Source organism: Mus caroli, unplaced genomic scaffold (genome assembly GCF_978045245.1).
Source record: "Mus caroli unplaced genomic scaffold, Mus_caroli_1 scaffold_2, whole genome shotgun sequence".
Taxonomy (NCBI): domain Eukaryota; kingdom Metazoa; phylum Chordata; class Mammalia; order Rodentia; family Muridae; genus Mus; species Mus caroli.
In genome coordinates, this window is record NW_028227257.1 from 167,397,353 (window position 1) to 167,413,431 (window position 16,079).

The following is a 16,079-nucleotide window of genomic DNA, read 5'->3' on the forward strand; positions in this document are numbered from 1 at the left end:
CCAAGGCATGATTCCATCAATGTTAACTCTCAGGAACCAGTGAGTTTATCAGGCTTCTTTCTATAGCATGGATGAGGGGTTACTTTCAGGGGTAGGATGCTCCTGCCTCCCAGCAAACTAAGACTGGAAAGTCTTTACCCAGTAGGGGTGACTGTATCTACACAGATAGAAGACACTTCATCTAGTCTCCCCTAGCTTATATACTCTACCCTTCCGCTAGGTCATGTGCAGTTAAGACAGAGTTACACAAAACATGTAGCAGGGAGCAGCTAGATACTCAGGTAAAGTCTGTGACCCTCCCCAACCCTCTATAGGGGGAAAAACAGTCAACAGGCCCAGGTAATCTTTTTAAGAGGGCACAGAGGAATTTCCAAAATGGTGACTGCTGGCTTGGAAGATAATCACAATCTTTGCATATTGTTGCATGATAATATGAAAATCCTTTTTGTGTTCAAGGTAAAAGAGGTTCATAATTTATTTTATTGATTTCCTATTGTTGAACATTTAGGGTTTTGCTCTGGGTTTCTTGACTTATGACAACTTTTTGGCAGTTTTTCAAAAACTAGACTGATGGGGCAAACTGGGCATTTTAGGATAAAAAGCTATAGGCCCTATTGCTGTTTCATGTATGGTCCTCAAATAGGTAGGCAGTTGTGTGATGTGACAGGTCAAACCTCCCTCCTCCCCCTCCCCCTCCTTCTCCTCTTCCTCCTCTTCATTCTCCTCCTCTTCTTCTTCTTGTTCCCCTCCTCCTTCTCCTCCTTCTCCTTCTCCTTCTTCTTCTTTTGCTGCTAGGTTTCTGTCTGTGGAAAAAACAGGGCTGTCCTACAGCCATGTAGACTCACTCTGATTTTATGATCTGCCTTGTACTTCTAGGAGAAAGGATTTATTACTTTATGAAGATTCCACTCAGCTGTTGTCTACTTCCAAGTCCAATAGGTTCTGTTTAGGACTCTCATAAAATAGTGCTTATCAATTTCGTAATAAAAAGCAGCCTTGATATTCTTTTATAATAAGATGACATAAAGTAAACCTTACTCTGGCGCTCTCTTCTGCTAAATATGGTGTGCACGCTCATGCACACATGCACACACACATTTAACTGGAACAGTTATTTTTCCCTGATGTATTTTTCTAATTTTTATTTTAAATTGTCCTCATTATGAAAAGAGAGTGCTCATATGATGGAAAGCCAGCTTGGCAATGCACCTTTCATTTCTGAAATATTTTATACTTCTTATATAAGTTTTACCTAATTAATTCTTAAATGAAAACGATAGTGAAAGAGTACAAGTCTAATGAGACTTAAACTCAGGCTCAGTGGACTGTGTATATGTGGTATTAGAGAGCAGAAGGTTTGGGATACTGAGAAGAAATTATAATTCAGGCATTATAAAAATAATAGTAATAATATGTTTTTATCTATACATTTGGTTTAATATGGCAGGGACCTCTATAGTATAGTTTGTATTTTCTAGCAAGGAACATAGCAGCTATAACAATTAATATAAAAATACTGAGACATCATTCAGTGATGTTTATACAAAGCAAATACCACATTTAGTTTTTGAGAAGCTTAAATAGAACTTTGTCTTATTTTAAATTACAAAGCATTATTTCTATGATACTATTCAAAATGTTTCAGAAAAATATAAATGTATGTCGTTCCATAAATATTTTATCACTTAAAAATATTTTTTAGAAAAAGATCTTAGGTGATGCCCTGTTGAATACAGTGTTTTCAGTAAGCACAGGGCCCCAATAAGAACCAAGAACACATGTAAATATGTTAGGCATGGTGGCATTCGCTGTGTTCTCAGCTCTGGAGAAGTGATTCCCAGATCCTTGGGCCTTGCTGGCTGGACAACTTAACCTGTTTGCTGTGTTTGATACCAGTGAGAAAGCCTGCCTCCAAAAAGCTTTGGATTGTGCTGCTCGAAGGCATGACAGCCAGGGTTGTCCTTGGACCTCCACACACATGCATGTACATGCACGCCTGCATACCCATAAACAGACTAAGGCACTCACCCATTAAAACACACACTCACACACACACACTCACACATGAACACACACACACTCACACATGAACACACACACACTTACACATACACTTATGCGTAAACACACACACATACACACAAAGTAATATTTTTAATACTTGGCATTCCTGTTACTTTTCCAGGTATGGGAGTTACATAGAGGGGACAGGCTCCGTGTTACAGACTGCAGAGGATGTGCAGGTACAGTGTATGGTTTTAAGCTCAACCTTTGCATTCAGTGACATGATGTTTAACATTTAATTTAAGTATACCAAAATAATTTGAAATGTTCAACTGATGGTGTCAATATATTTCACTTAACCACACAGACACAATTTCTTTTCTGTGAAGTGATTCTTTTTGCTTGTTGATTTTCTTGTTAGCATTACGAAGTTGACTTTGTTAGTTGACTCAGTTTTCTATAATTTTTAATAATTTTTAATTTATATATTTACTAATATGTCTTAGTCTTAATGGGTCAACAATGACAGATAAACTGAAAATGATCCTACTCTCTTATGCGAGTCTTCTTTCTCTAAGTCTGGTGTCATTATCCAGCCAATTATACAATTGTTGCACAGAAATATTTTGCTTATACCTTCTGCAACTGTGCGGCACTGTAGATTGCTTCTCTACTGTTCTAAAGCAGCCTAACAACTGGCAATCTTGTCTGGTCATACAGAACTTTTTAATTTCTTTTGGATTTTTTTTTAACAGATTGAGGATATCTACAAATCTCTTCCTGATTTGCCACCAGAAGAAAAGATAGCTAAATTGTCAATGCTTAAACTGCGATATTTCACACCTAAAGAAATTGCAAATCTCCAGGGATTTCCTCCAGAATTTGGTATGTGGGATCCATGTAGATCACAAGTTTAAAGTTTAAAGTTTAAAGCTCTCAGCACTTCCTTAAGAACTCACATGGGTATTGTATGAAGGAATCCCTGCTGCCCTGCCTGGAGAGGTGAGGTTGTGAATGCCCCCATTCTATTCTGCTACCACTTCAGGCACTTTCCTGCTTTATCTTCACTTCAGTCATGTCTCAGTCAGTTCTCACCTTATTTTCCCTCTCCCTTAAATCCAGAAATGAGTAGGTATCCACCCGGCTGTAGGCAGAATGGCGGTTACTAACCGCCTCAGATGGTTGATAGAATTCCCTTTCTACTGAAGTTCTTGTTTCCATAGGTCTGATTTTGGTAACTCCACACTAGACTGGGGGCGGGGAGGGGGAGTTCCCTTCAATAGGCTTATTTTGTTGTTATTGTTATTAACTGAGGCCTCAAGTGTACTTGACCAAGCAAGCTACATTCCCCAGCTCTTCCCTTTGTATTTATTTTTATATTGAGACAGACTTTCTAAGTTGAGCAGACTAATCATGAGCCTGCTCTCTAGACCCAGTGGTCCTTAAACTCATTATCCTCCTGCCTCATCCCCTTCAGTAACTGGGATTAGGTGGTACAATCAATCAGGCTTGGGGTCAACTGGGCTCAACTAGCTTTTTCTAATGAAGGTAAAGGGTAGTTGAGTTGACTAGTTGTGGGATAAGGGCTATATTTGTGGGTTCCCCCACCCTCCGATTTTTGGCAAAGATATATTCTTTTCAGTTATTTGCCTTTGTTCTCCACTGTAAGGAATGTAGGGGGCCTTAGGGGATCTACAGCAGGGGAGTTCACAAACAAAAGCAAAGATAAAGGGAAGGCAAAGTCCTAACTCCACTGTAGTGCAGGAAATGCAGGGATTAGCCGCAGGAAGCCTTGGACACTGCCGTGTGTATGCTTACCTTGGCCCCAAGGCCTCCCCCTCCCCCCAGTTCCACTGCTACCAGCACTCTCTGCTCTAAGAGATAGATCCATGTTTTCTTACACCGAGATCTCCACCACCAAGTGCTCTCCATACCTGGCTAAATAGGCTGCTGTAGGGCAAAGAGAGGGAGGCCTGCCTTAATTTAAAAAAGAAAAGATTACTATTTTTTCTTCTTGGTCATCTCATTCAGGCCTCAGTGATTTAGAGATTGTTTCTGGAAAAAGGCACAAACTTCCCTTGTCTTGGTTTATGTCACGAAGTGAGAAAATTGTAGAGGAGGAGCTGAGGGGCAGCCTCAGCTCTGCTGCCAGTCTGCTTCCTAGCCACTGTCTGCCCGTGTTTTAAACAGTAAGACGTCTCTCCATACTACTTACAAGGAAACCTATTGGTATCTAACTAAAATAGGTTCCTAAGGCTCAGTATGCTGACTGTTTACATCTAGTGTTGTAGTTGCTTAGGTAATATTAGAAGTTGGTAAGGGGATGGAGGGATGACCAGAGTCAGACCACACTAGAGGAGGGAGTCTTTGCTTGTGCTATCTTACATTAGCTTGTCTCTTTTAGCTTATAAAATAAACAAAAATTGCTTTCAAATTTGAAGTGAGTAAAATAGAATTTCTTGAGGTTCTTCATATATATATGTATATATATATATACATACGCATACAAAATGTATGAAGAATCTTTTAATTTTTATTTCATTTAATTTTTAAAAATTTAGATCAAACTATATCCTTGTTCTTTTTCAAATTCACGGCCCCTTTTTTGTTATTGTTTCATATTTTAACTGCTGAATGCTCTTTTAAAATATGCGCTGTACTTGTGTTGACAGTTTTGCCCAGCTCTTACTGTAGACCATAACTGTCACACAAGTGTCCTTCATGTATGTTTCCAACATTATCGGCTGTGGGCACAAAAATGAACATCATCTGAGCCATTTGTCCTCTGGCAACAATGGATTTCTATTGATGTTTCTGTTCATTCTGTCCTGGTGTCTTGTAGCTGCCTACTTGTGTGTGAGTGTGACTAGCTTGCTGTGGCAGAGACTTGGACCTTTGCTGGGAGAGAGCTGCTCCCTGACCTTGGGCTTCCTATGTGGCTTTGGTTTTGAAGATAGCATTACTTTACTACATTTAAATTTTAAAAACAACACCTTTTAAGTTAAAAACTATATAATTTTTCCATCGCTTAGCTTAGACTTTAATATCAGTATAAAACAAAATTCTGTTTCTAAACTTACTTTTCCCCTTAGTGTAGGCTTAATATTACTAAGGGCCCTTCCCTAGGATTGTGTAAAAGATTGTCTATGAACACATTTCTACTCCTGGTTATTTGGAACTAGTTTTTGATCTTAGTAATGTGCTTGCCTCTGGCTTATTATATGTAGGATAGAAGCTTTACAGTCATGCTCAACTGTAGCTGACAGCTTTATTATAGTAATTACTGTTATCTTATTGCAATCAATACAGAGTGTAGTATTGGTAAAACAACTTCACCTAATGGTTCTTCATTACAAATGTATGAAACTGTACTATTCTTAATGCTCCTTAATTATTTCCTTTATCTTATTGGATAATTTTTTTCTTCACTTGTTATTTCAAAGCACACTGAATATGATTAAATCAGATAGGAGAAAATCAGTCTATGGAAGCAAACTATGAAAACCAGTTCTATACAGAACATATAAAGAACTCTTACAACTTAACAAATGGAAAATAATCCAACTTAAAAATGTGAAAATGATGGGCTGGAGAGATGGCTCAGCGGTTAAGAGCACTGACTGCTCTTCCTAAGGTCCTGAGTTCAAATCCCAGCAACCACATGGTGACTCACAACCATTCATAATGGGATCTGATGCTCTCTTCTGAAGTGTCTGAAGACAGCTACAGTGTACTTAACATATAAGTACAGTGTACTTAACATATAATAAAATGTGAAAATGAGGGCCTGGAGAGATGGCTAAGCAGATAAGAGCATTGGCTGCTCTTCCAGAGGTCTTGGGTTCAATTCCCAGATCAACATGGCTCACAACTGTCTGTAGTTCCAGTTCCAGAGTATCTGACACCCTCACAGAGGCATGCATGCAGGCAAAAAATAGATAAAAATAAAAAAATAAAAAATCACTGTACATATATATAAATATTTTTTAAATGCATTTCTTCAAAGATAGGCAGATAGCTAATAAACTCAAAGAGAATGTTTAACATCATTAGATATTAGAGAAATGTCAGTAAATCACAGTGAAACATTACTCCATATCCACTAGCGTGAAGGAAAATAGTGGTAACATCTCTACAAATAGTAAACATAATATCTGACTCAGCATATTTATCCTCTGGATACTTATCCAAGGAAAAACCTTCATAATATGTATGTATAATATGTAATATCCCAAAGTGGAAACAACTCATATCTTTACCAATTAGGATGGATAAGTAAAATATGTTTTATTCATTAAAAATATTATTAAGTAATAAAAAGTAAGTGCTAGACTTGCTGAAATGTTAATGAACCTTAAAAACATTATGATGACTATAAAAAGGCAGGTATAAACATGTCCCCTGACTCCATTTCTATGAGACTAGAATAGCCAACTCTGCAGTGCCATCAAAAGGTAGAGCTTCGGGTGGGCGAAGGGAAGGAGCCGGGAGGGACTGTTGATGGGACAGGGGCTTTTTAAGAGTTTGGGGTTTTGTTGTTGTTATTGTTTTGTTTGTTTGCTTTGCTTTTTTATTTTATTTTGAAGGAATAAAAATTAAGATGTTTATAAATTCAATCCTCAAATGTATGAACCATATATTTTTAAAATGTAAATTTTGTGGGATGTAAATTAGAGCACTATAAAAGTACTATTAAGTAAAAGAAACTACCAAGAAAAATAGTAGCAACCATTTTTCCAAAGTGTATTAACACATATGTTTCTGTAAACATTAACCATACTCGGATATCATGTGATATAATTGTGTCATACAGCATCTCGCTGTGTTATCATCATAGAATGATGTTCTACAATATTTTGGTCTCCAAATTCTCATTTATTAGTAAAACTTCATAGGCATATTAGCAATTTACCACCTTTTGTCTTTTAATAATGAGTATACTCTCTGAGAATGGTGTCCTTAGGCCATTTCCTCATTGTGCGAGCATCAAAGAGCACACATACACAATGACAAGTACAGCATCACAAGGTGATGCATTGTGTAGGCCTCCGTATAACAGGCCTGCACTGACCATGAAGGCATGAGTGTATTTATTAAACAAATAGTGTGCTTTTACTAAAAAGAATCTTTTACTTCTGGAAATTGGGATCACAAGTGATTGCATTGTAAATGCCACCTCTGTTTTCTAGGGTTTCCTGAGAAGACAACAGTGAAACAGCGTTACCGGCTGCTTGGCAACAGCCTCAACGTGCATGTGGTAGCAAAACTCCTCACAGTCCTGTGTGAAGGATTTGGAAATGCCTCTGAGAGCTGTCACAAGATGCCTCTAATTCTGGACAGTAATTCCAAGATTCTATCTTGAATTAATTCTTACAGAATTCAGCTAAACTCTTTTAATAGCATTTTCATGGGTAATTCAGTGGGAACTTAAATGTGTACATCAAATTGTTTCCTTACATTTATATCACTGTATTTGATAAACTTCACATTGCTGTTTTTGCTTTATGGACAAATATTTTTATAAAGCTTTTAAACTTGTGTATTAAATATCTTTTATATTATGTTATAAACAAATTTAAGAATGCTTGAATTTTATATGTATATTAGTGCTTTATAAAGTATGACATGAATAATATAATGATCCTTAGAAAATTATTTTTGTATGTCAATTTAAAAATTGTTTTATATAACATGGAGAAACTAACTGGATGTAGATGTGGAAGCTCCATCCCTCTAACTAGTGCTGTTCATGATACCAGAAGCAAAAATAGTCATCATGTTTAACTAGCTATGAACCAGGACGCCACAGTAGTGACTGTCCTACTAAGATATGCCCATGAGTATGGTGGGAATAGCCACCTGCTCTGTGATTTGATTTAAGGCCTGATCAATGGGATAGAATCCATGTCTGGCTCTGTTATCTGGTTTAGAGACCTGTGGCTAGACAGGTTATGGGCCCCAGTGAGTAACTTATTAGTATTACTTTATTAAATGGGCATTGTATTAAATGATAATGATTCCTGATGATTGATTATTATACCATAGATTAGTGCGTCCCTCAACATTCAACAGGTAAGCAAGCCTCTTGCAGTAGACAGCATTACAGAAACCCAGAGAACAAGAGAATGAAGGACTCAGCGCTAAGAGACATCTATCACTCCCCTCCCTCCCGAGGCTCAGCGATCACTGCAGAAGAGGAAGAAAAAAACACTGTAAGAGTCACAAGTGGTAGATGACTTTAGGAAAATATATTATCCAGATCAGCAGGACAACTACACATGTGGACTCATAGCTAGGTGACAGCATTCAAAAGACCTGCATAAGCCTGAACCCCAGAGAGCATCCCAGCATGGAGCGGTAGAGTGGGTACCAAGGCACACCCCTAGCTCAGAGGCTATTGGCATGTGGTAGCTGCTGGGAGAGGAACCTAAGGTGTGATTCCTGGTTTGTGGAACACACCCCAGGGTAGGCTTATACTCAAGAGTATTTGAGCAACACAAATTGAATTTGGGTGGATACGGGAGGGAGTATGAATATGATCCAAATAAATTGTACAGCATTCTCAAAGAATTAATATTATTTAAAAAATTAAAAAATTGTTTTACAACTCTTAAGATATTACTCTTTTTGTTAATTTGCCCTAACTCAAAACTGACTCAAATGCTAGCTATTGAGTGTTTTATTTAATTTCAGGCCTTTTTAGACAAGTGCATACATTTTAAACCAAATTATCATCATCCAACATAGATATCAGTCTGAAAAATGTATTAGAAAAATGCTCATAAATTCTTAATCAAATCTTTGAAAACTGCAGGTGACTTTTTTGTTTGTTTTTTTGAGACAGGGTCTCACTGTGTAGCCCTGGGTGGCCTGGAATTTGCTATCTAATCCAGTCTGGCTTCTAACTCAGAGGGATCTGTCTGCCCCAACCTCCAGTGTGCTAGCCTTAAAAGCTAGAAATACTTAACCTGGCTTCCTCTTTAACCTTAATCTGAAGATAAAGCCTCATTGTCCTGCCTCCATTTGCACATCCTTCCTTTTAGTTTGCTATTACCAGGGTGCTTTTGCTTTGTCAGCCTTTAGATTAAGCTTCTCTGTTGTTCCATTCTAAGGAATATGGCATGGGTTATGTGGCAGTAAGGTTAAGGGAGGAAAATGGGCTGCTATTGCTGCTATTTCTATATGATGCTACTCCGTCCTTTATCATACTGACTCTAAACTTTTTCTCTCTCCACTCAGTAAAAGAACAGATAAATAAAATGTGTTGCAAACATCTACTAGAATACCAGTAATTGTTACCTGGAATGGGTTTATGATACTTGCCGTGGCCTGGATGAGCCTTGGGAAAGTGCCAATGAAATTAGCCCATCCTGAAAAGGCAAGAGTGGTTTCATTCCCCTGTGAGTCAAGTTCATAGAGACAGTAAGGAGGGCAGGGTTTGCAGGGGTTGGGAGGAGGGGACTAGGAAGTCAGTGTTTAGCAGGTACAGAGCTTCTGTTTGCAAGCATGAGAAAATTCTGAAGGCGAGAGGCACTGCTGGTTGGACATGGTGGTGTGCTGAGTGCCACCCAACTGTACACTTAATGTCTGTTGGATGGCTAATTTTATATTACTTAGATTGTACTAAACTTTTAACGATTACTCCTGAACTCAGATAAATATGGGTCTGTCAAAGGTATAAGCTATGTGTATATCAACAGTCACTGTCTAAAAAGATGAACCTCATTAAAGTCTCACAATTACAACCTGACATCACCATTGTGAAACAAACTTCCTTCCTTTCCCTTTTAAATTTATTTAATGTATGTGAGTATACTGTCTCTGTCTTCAGAGAGACCAGAAAAAGGCATTGGATCCCATTACAGATGATTGTGAGCCACCATGTGGTTGCTGGGAATTGAACTCAGGACCTCTGGAAGAGCAGTCAGTGCTCTTAACCGCTGAGCCATATTTCCAGCCCAGTCATGGTGCAATTTCATGTAGGTTAACTTCACTGCTGAAGAATTATTATCAAAAAAATGGTTTATGGTTTAACAGTATTATGCTATGCTTACAATTCTGTTGTAATTATAAGGTCCAGGGCCCCATTGAACAATATTATAATAAGTGCTTAGTTATAGTTCCTCCATTATGAACACATATAGGTCTGCAGAGCATTTACTTATAAATTGGGAAACAAAATATGGCTTTGTAAGATTTTTAAGGGGCTGGAGAGGTGGGTCAGCAGTTCACAGCATTCACTGTTCTTTCCAGGGACGAGTTTGATTCCTACCACATATGTGCTATGCTATGTAATTCTAAGGCACTTATTTCTTGCCCCATAATTTTGGTGCTTTACAGGCCCCAAACTCATGAATAGATGCAGATTAATTAATACAAACAAGATGATTTATGTTGGAAAATAACTTGGAAGATGAGCAGTCTTAGGAGTGAAACCTGGACCACCATTAGTGTCAGCGTGAAGTCCAAGGATAGAAGGACAGGGAGGGAGTCACCTCTTCCTATGGGACCAGCTGGCCTTCTCCAGAGGACCTAGCACATTTGATTTCTGGCTATTAAACCACAGCTACAATTGCTCTTGCCTGGCAAAGTGAGCAGATACCTGCAGCTGCCAACCCAGCTTGCTCTCCTCAACAGCTTTTGAAAGAAATTTGCAGTTGAAATAATAAATGATGAAGGGTTTATCCAGTGCTGAAAATACTAGGATAAAACTCTTTGGAATGGTCCACTTCCTCTCTCTCTCATTCTCCCTTCCTCTTCCCCTCCTCTCTCCTTTTCCCTCCTTCCCTCCTTCCTTTCCTCCCTTCCTCCCTTCCTTTTTGAAGCAGTGTCTCTTTATAGTTGAAACTAATCGCAAGCTTGCAATGTAGATGAGAGTGGCCTTGAACTTTGGCTCCTTCTTCCTCTGCTCCCAGATGCTGGGATCACAGGGTAAGTTGCACCATGCCTAGTTTATGAGGTGCAGAGGCTGTGCTTAGTTGATAGCATGAATGTGGGGTGAACGTGACCCAGAGAAGTGCACCCCTAGACCACTTTGGCTTTTTAAAGAGGTAAATGTATTTGATGGAGAAGCTGTTTATGACTCTAACAACCTGCACTCCTACTAAGAACCCATATAATGATGGGTGGTGCCAAGCCCAATGCACACAATTCTGGTCGCATAGTTGGAGGGTAGGGTTCTTGAAAATAAATTACATCCTGTCTTTGGATTAAATCTCAGCCTCATTCAGATCAAAATGTTAGCTAGGAGGATTCTGAGGAGGATTAAAACTGGTGTAGTTCTGTTAGCCTAGCACAGAATAAAAGTGACGTTATGTTCAGCCATCAGCACGTGTGTCCTAAGTCATGCACTTTGCAGGTGAGTTGGTGTTTCTCCATCCAAACCAAAGGGATTCTGCTTATTGGTTTGTTTTGGCAGCTTCTTTATGTAGAGTCAAGAGGTTTTCACAAACCGAGTCAAAACAAGGTACCAGTTTTGAGCTCACATCAACTTTGTAAATGTGCTTTCCTGTCTTTTTTAAGTTGTTGGGCAGAAACTTAACTTGTGTTTGCCAACTTAATGACAGAGTGTGCAGTCAAAATCTCAGCTTACACACACACACACACACAATATAAAAAAAAGGCACATAAAGAGAAGAATTTACATGTAATTTGCTCTTCACCTCGGAGCAATTTTAACCACCTAACTTGCTTTAAGTGCCACTGCCCTGCCCTCGGCTTTGGGCTTTGAGAATGAGTCACAGTTTCTGGGAGCCTGTGATACACTGGTTTGGGTTATTTTAAAGATGTGGCCTTTCGGCCCCTTGACAAGTTCAACCTTTCTGCCCGCATTTACTGCCTGTGTGCACTGCATATGATCATGCCAACTCAACAAGAATCTCTCATGTTCTGATTATTTTTCCTTATTCTTCAACTCTATCTAGCATGTGCCTGTAAGTCGTCATCTGGAAGAGCACTTCACATGCTGTGCTAGAGGATAAACATCTAGACACTTTCCAACATCAGCTTCTAACAGCCAACTGATGTCCACCGTGTTTCCTGTTCTTCTGTTTTCTGTTCTACTAAAATGTTGAAGTTTCTAATAAAAATTACTTTCCCCGACTGCTTCTATTTCTTTGCTACTTAAAGGATATTTTACTATAGGATATGTGTACTCTTCTAAATATATAACCACAATTCAAACTATCAGTTTATCCTGGTTAATTTACCTCAAGAATTAAAATATTCAGGTGGACATGGTGGCACACACCTTTAATCTCAGCACTAGAGAGACAGATGGATCTCTGTGCCTTCCCTGCCAGCCAGGTCTACTTGATATGTAGAGAAACCCTGTCTCAAAGGAAGAAAATTAAAATATTCTTTAAATACACTACACAGACCTGTAAAATAATAAATAAGAAAAGCATGCCCCTCCGTACATATTAATTCCATTTCTGAGACCTTAGTGTTAACACTGAGGAGGCAAGCACCAGTCACTTGGAGGGGAATATACATTCTGTAAGAAGTCCTGTTGGAGTCATCATTTGCTCTTACAGTGGATTCTACACAAACCCTCGATGAGGAGAGGGTCAGTTCCTCTGGATTCCTGATACGAAGCGGTCCTTGAGTGTAGTTACCAGGCAAGAGGATCCCTGCTATCAGAACCTCCACAAATGCCCTGGAGAAGAGTTCAGGCAATGCTCAATAGTATCTAAGCAGGCTACATGGGGCAGATTTCAGCATCCTAGCCTACTTGATCAAAGAAACTCCTTAGAAACTATCAGATAATATCTAGGGTTTAGGCAAATAGCAATTAGAATTTTAAAGTTGTTCAATACATGCATCTTAATTAGATATGACTAGTTTTTGTTACTTTGTTTCTAGTTTCATCTATGCAGCATTTCATTCTCAGTTGTAAAATTCAAAAATGTAACATTTATACCAAATGTTGATAAATGAGCTACTAGAAAATTAGAATGAATTCTAGTGTTCTGTTGACCAGGACTACAGTGAACATAGAAATAATCTGGTCTTTTGGAACATTGCTTGTAAGCTTTGCATATTGTATCTAGTTTGACTGGTTTTCCTGTTGTTGAGGCATTCTCTAGTGTCTCTTGAATTGTCAGGTTCTCCCTCCCCATTGCTGGTGAGAAAAGAAATTCTTGAGGAGTATATGCTGGATTTTTTTTCCTGTGTTTTTTGTTTGTTCTTAATTTTTTTTTTCACTGTTTTTTTTTTATTACATATTTTCCTCAATTACATTTCCAATGCTATCCCAAAAGTCCCCCATACCGCCCCCCACTTCCCTACCCTCCCATTCCCATTCTTTTGGCCCTGGCATTCCCCTATATTGGGGCATATAAAGTTTGCAAGTCCAATGGGCCTCTCTTTCCAGTGATGGCCGACTAGGCCATCTTTCGATACATATGCAGCTAGAGACAAGAGCTCCGGGGTACTGGTTAGTTCATCATGTTGTTCCCACTATAGGGTTGCAGATCCCTTTAGCTCCTTGGGTACTTTCTCTAGCTTCTCCATTGGGAGCCCTGTGATCCATCCAATAGCTGACTGTGAGCATCCACTCCTGTGTTTGCTAGGCCCCTGCATAGTCTCACAAGAGACAGCTATCTTTGGGTCCTTTCAGCAAAATCTTGTTAGTGTATGCAGTGGTGTCAGCGTTTAGAAGCTGATTATGGGATGGATCCCTGGATACGGCAGTCTCTAGATGGTCCATCCTTTCATCACAGCTCCGAACTTTGTCTCTGTAACTCCTTCCCTGGGTGTTTTGTTCCCAATTCTAAGAAGGGGCACAGTGTCCACATTTTGGTCTTCATTCTTCTTGAGTTTCATGCGTTTAGCAAATTGTATCTTATATCTTGGGTATCCTAAGTTTTGGGCTAATATCCACTTATCAGTGAATACATATTGTGTGAGTTCCTTTGTGATTGTGTTACCTCACTCAAGATGATGCCCTCCAGGTCCATCCATTTGGCTAGGAATTTCATAAATTCATTCTTTTTAATAGCTGAGTAGTACTCCATTGTGTAAATGTACCATAATTTCTGTATCCATTCCTCTGTTGAGGGACATCTGGGTTCTTTCCAGCTTCTGGCTATTATAAATAGGGCTGCTATGAACATAGTGGAGCATGTGTCCTTCTTACCGGTTGGGACATCTTCTGGATATATGCCCAGAAGAGGTATTGCTGGATCCTCCGGTAGTACTATGTCCAATTTTCTGAGGAACCGCCAGACTGATTTCCAGAGTGGTTGTACAAGCTTGCAATCCCTTAATTTATGGGTCATTTTTGAGATGTTCTACTCATTTTTGGACCATAGTTAAATCCTGAGGCCACTTGAAAGCAAGCTGGATAGTGAAGCTCTATGTTACTGCATGGTAACACTCCACCCAGGCCCAGCCTCTGGTAAAGTGCAGGTGAATTCTCCAGTATAGTAGGTTTCAGATCCATAAATATTTTGTTACATACAATAGAGAACTTTGCTTATACCTCGCTGCTGAACATTACTCTCTTTTGTTCCTGTTAGCTTTGCATTTCGTTGCTCAAGAAACACGGGCTTGTGCAAAATGCTGTGTTGCCTTCTCTTCCTTGTTCTCAAATAAATGTTTTTGCATTTACTGTAGCTTCTGAGTCTTCTTTTAATTTATAAAATTCTTTATCATATGTATTTATTGTGCCTGTATGTGTGTTCTCAAGTGAATGTACATTCCATGGCATGCATGTGAAGATGAGAGGACAACTTGCAGGAGTCAGCTCTCTCTTTCTGCCATGTGAGTCCTAGAGATTGGACCCAGAGCATGAGGCTTGGTAGCTGAGCCATCATCTCTCTGACCCTGAGTCTTATTATCAGCTACATTCTCAAATTCAACATGACTGTTTGCTAAAGCTTCAAAAATCTTATTTTCTATATAAATAGAAGCATAGGCAGTTTTACAAAAAGTAGGAGAGAGGCTGTTTTCCCATAGGACTCTCCTTTTTAGCATTGCATCGTTCCCATGCTTGCACACACATGGTTTCCTGTATACTCACTCTGCCTTTGGATGGCATCTGTTCTTACTGGGAAGGATTGGAACTGTGAGTGGATGCGGTTGTTTAGCTGGGTTGGCTCTATAATCAGATGAGATCACCTAGACTGAGCAAGGCAGAAAGAGGGTGGGTCTGGAGCTGACTCTTAGCTGTCCTTGAAGATTTCAACTATCCTTTGTTGTCAGGGCCATTTGTTTCTCAGAGATTCCTATCCATTCTTTTTTTTTTAATTTTTAATATTTTTATTACATATTTTCCTCAGTTACATTTCCAATGCTATCCCAAAAGTCCCCCATAGCGCCCCCCACTTCCCTACCCACCCATTCCCATTCTTTTGGCCCTGGCATTCCCCTATATTGGGGCATATAAAGTTTGCAAGTCCAATGGGCCTCTCTTTCCAATGATGGCCGACTAGGCCATCTTTCGATACATATGCAGCTAGAGACAAGAGCTCCGGGGTTCTGGTTAGTACATCATGTTGTTCCAACAATAGGGTTGCAGATCCCTTTAGCTCCTTAGGTACTTTCTCTAGCTTCTCCATTGGGAGCCCTGTGATACATCCAATAGCTGACTGTGAACATCCACTCCTGTGTTTGCTAGGCCCCGGCATCGTCTCACAAGAGACAGCTATATTTGGGTCCTTTCAGCAAAATCTTGCTAGTGTATGCAATGGTGTCAGTGTTTAGAAGCTGCTTATGGGATGGATCCCTGGATACGGCAGTCTCTAAATGGTCCATCCTTTCATCACAGCTACGAACTTTGTCTCTGTAACTCCTTCCCTGGGTGTTTTGTTCCCAATTCTAAGAAGGTGCACAGTGTCCACACTTTGGTCTTCATTCTTCTTGAGTTTCATGCGTTTAGCAAATTGTATCTTATATCTTGGGTATCCTAAGTTTTGGGCTAATATCCACTTATCAGTGAATACATATTGTCTGAGTTCTTTTGTGATTGTGTTACTTCACTCAAGATGATGCCCTCCAGGTCCATCCATTTGGCTAGGAATTTCATAAATTCATTCTTTTTAATAGCTGAGTAGTACTCCATTGTGTAAATG

At 39.3% G+C, this 16,079-nt stretch overlaps 1 protein-coding gene across 2 annotated transcripts in view; it reads left to right on the top strand.

Annotated features, from left to right (window-relative positions):
• Positions 1 to 12,110, top strand: part of Trdmt1 (tRNA aspartic acid methyltransferase 1) — a 38,447-nt gene extending 26,337 nt beyond the window's left edge. The window contains exons 9-11 of one of the 2 annotated variants that reach the window (XM_021156162.3): positions 2,186 to 2,243; positions 2,760 to 2,889; positions 7,194 to 12,109. In XM_021156162.3, the coding sequence (XP_021011821.1) occupies positions 2,186 to 2,243; positions 2,760 to 2,889; positions 7,194 to 7,366 (361 nt within the window). In that variant the 3' untranslated portion in view covers positions 7,367 to 12,109. Of the gene's footprint in view, positions 1 to 2,185; positions 2,244 to 2,759; positions 2,890 to 7,193 lie in introns of both variants that reach the window. The other variant, XM_085835178.1, reaches the window with a different exon arrangement.
• The last annotated feature ends 3,969 nt before the right edge of the window (positions 12,111 to 16,079 follow it).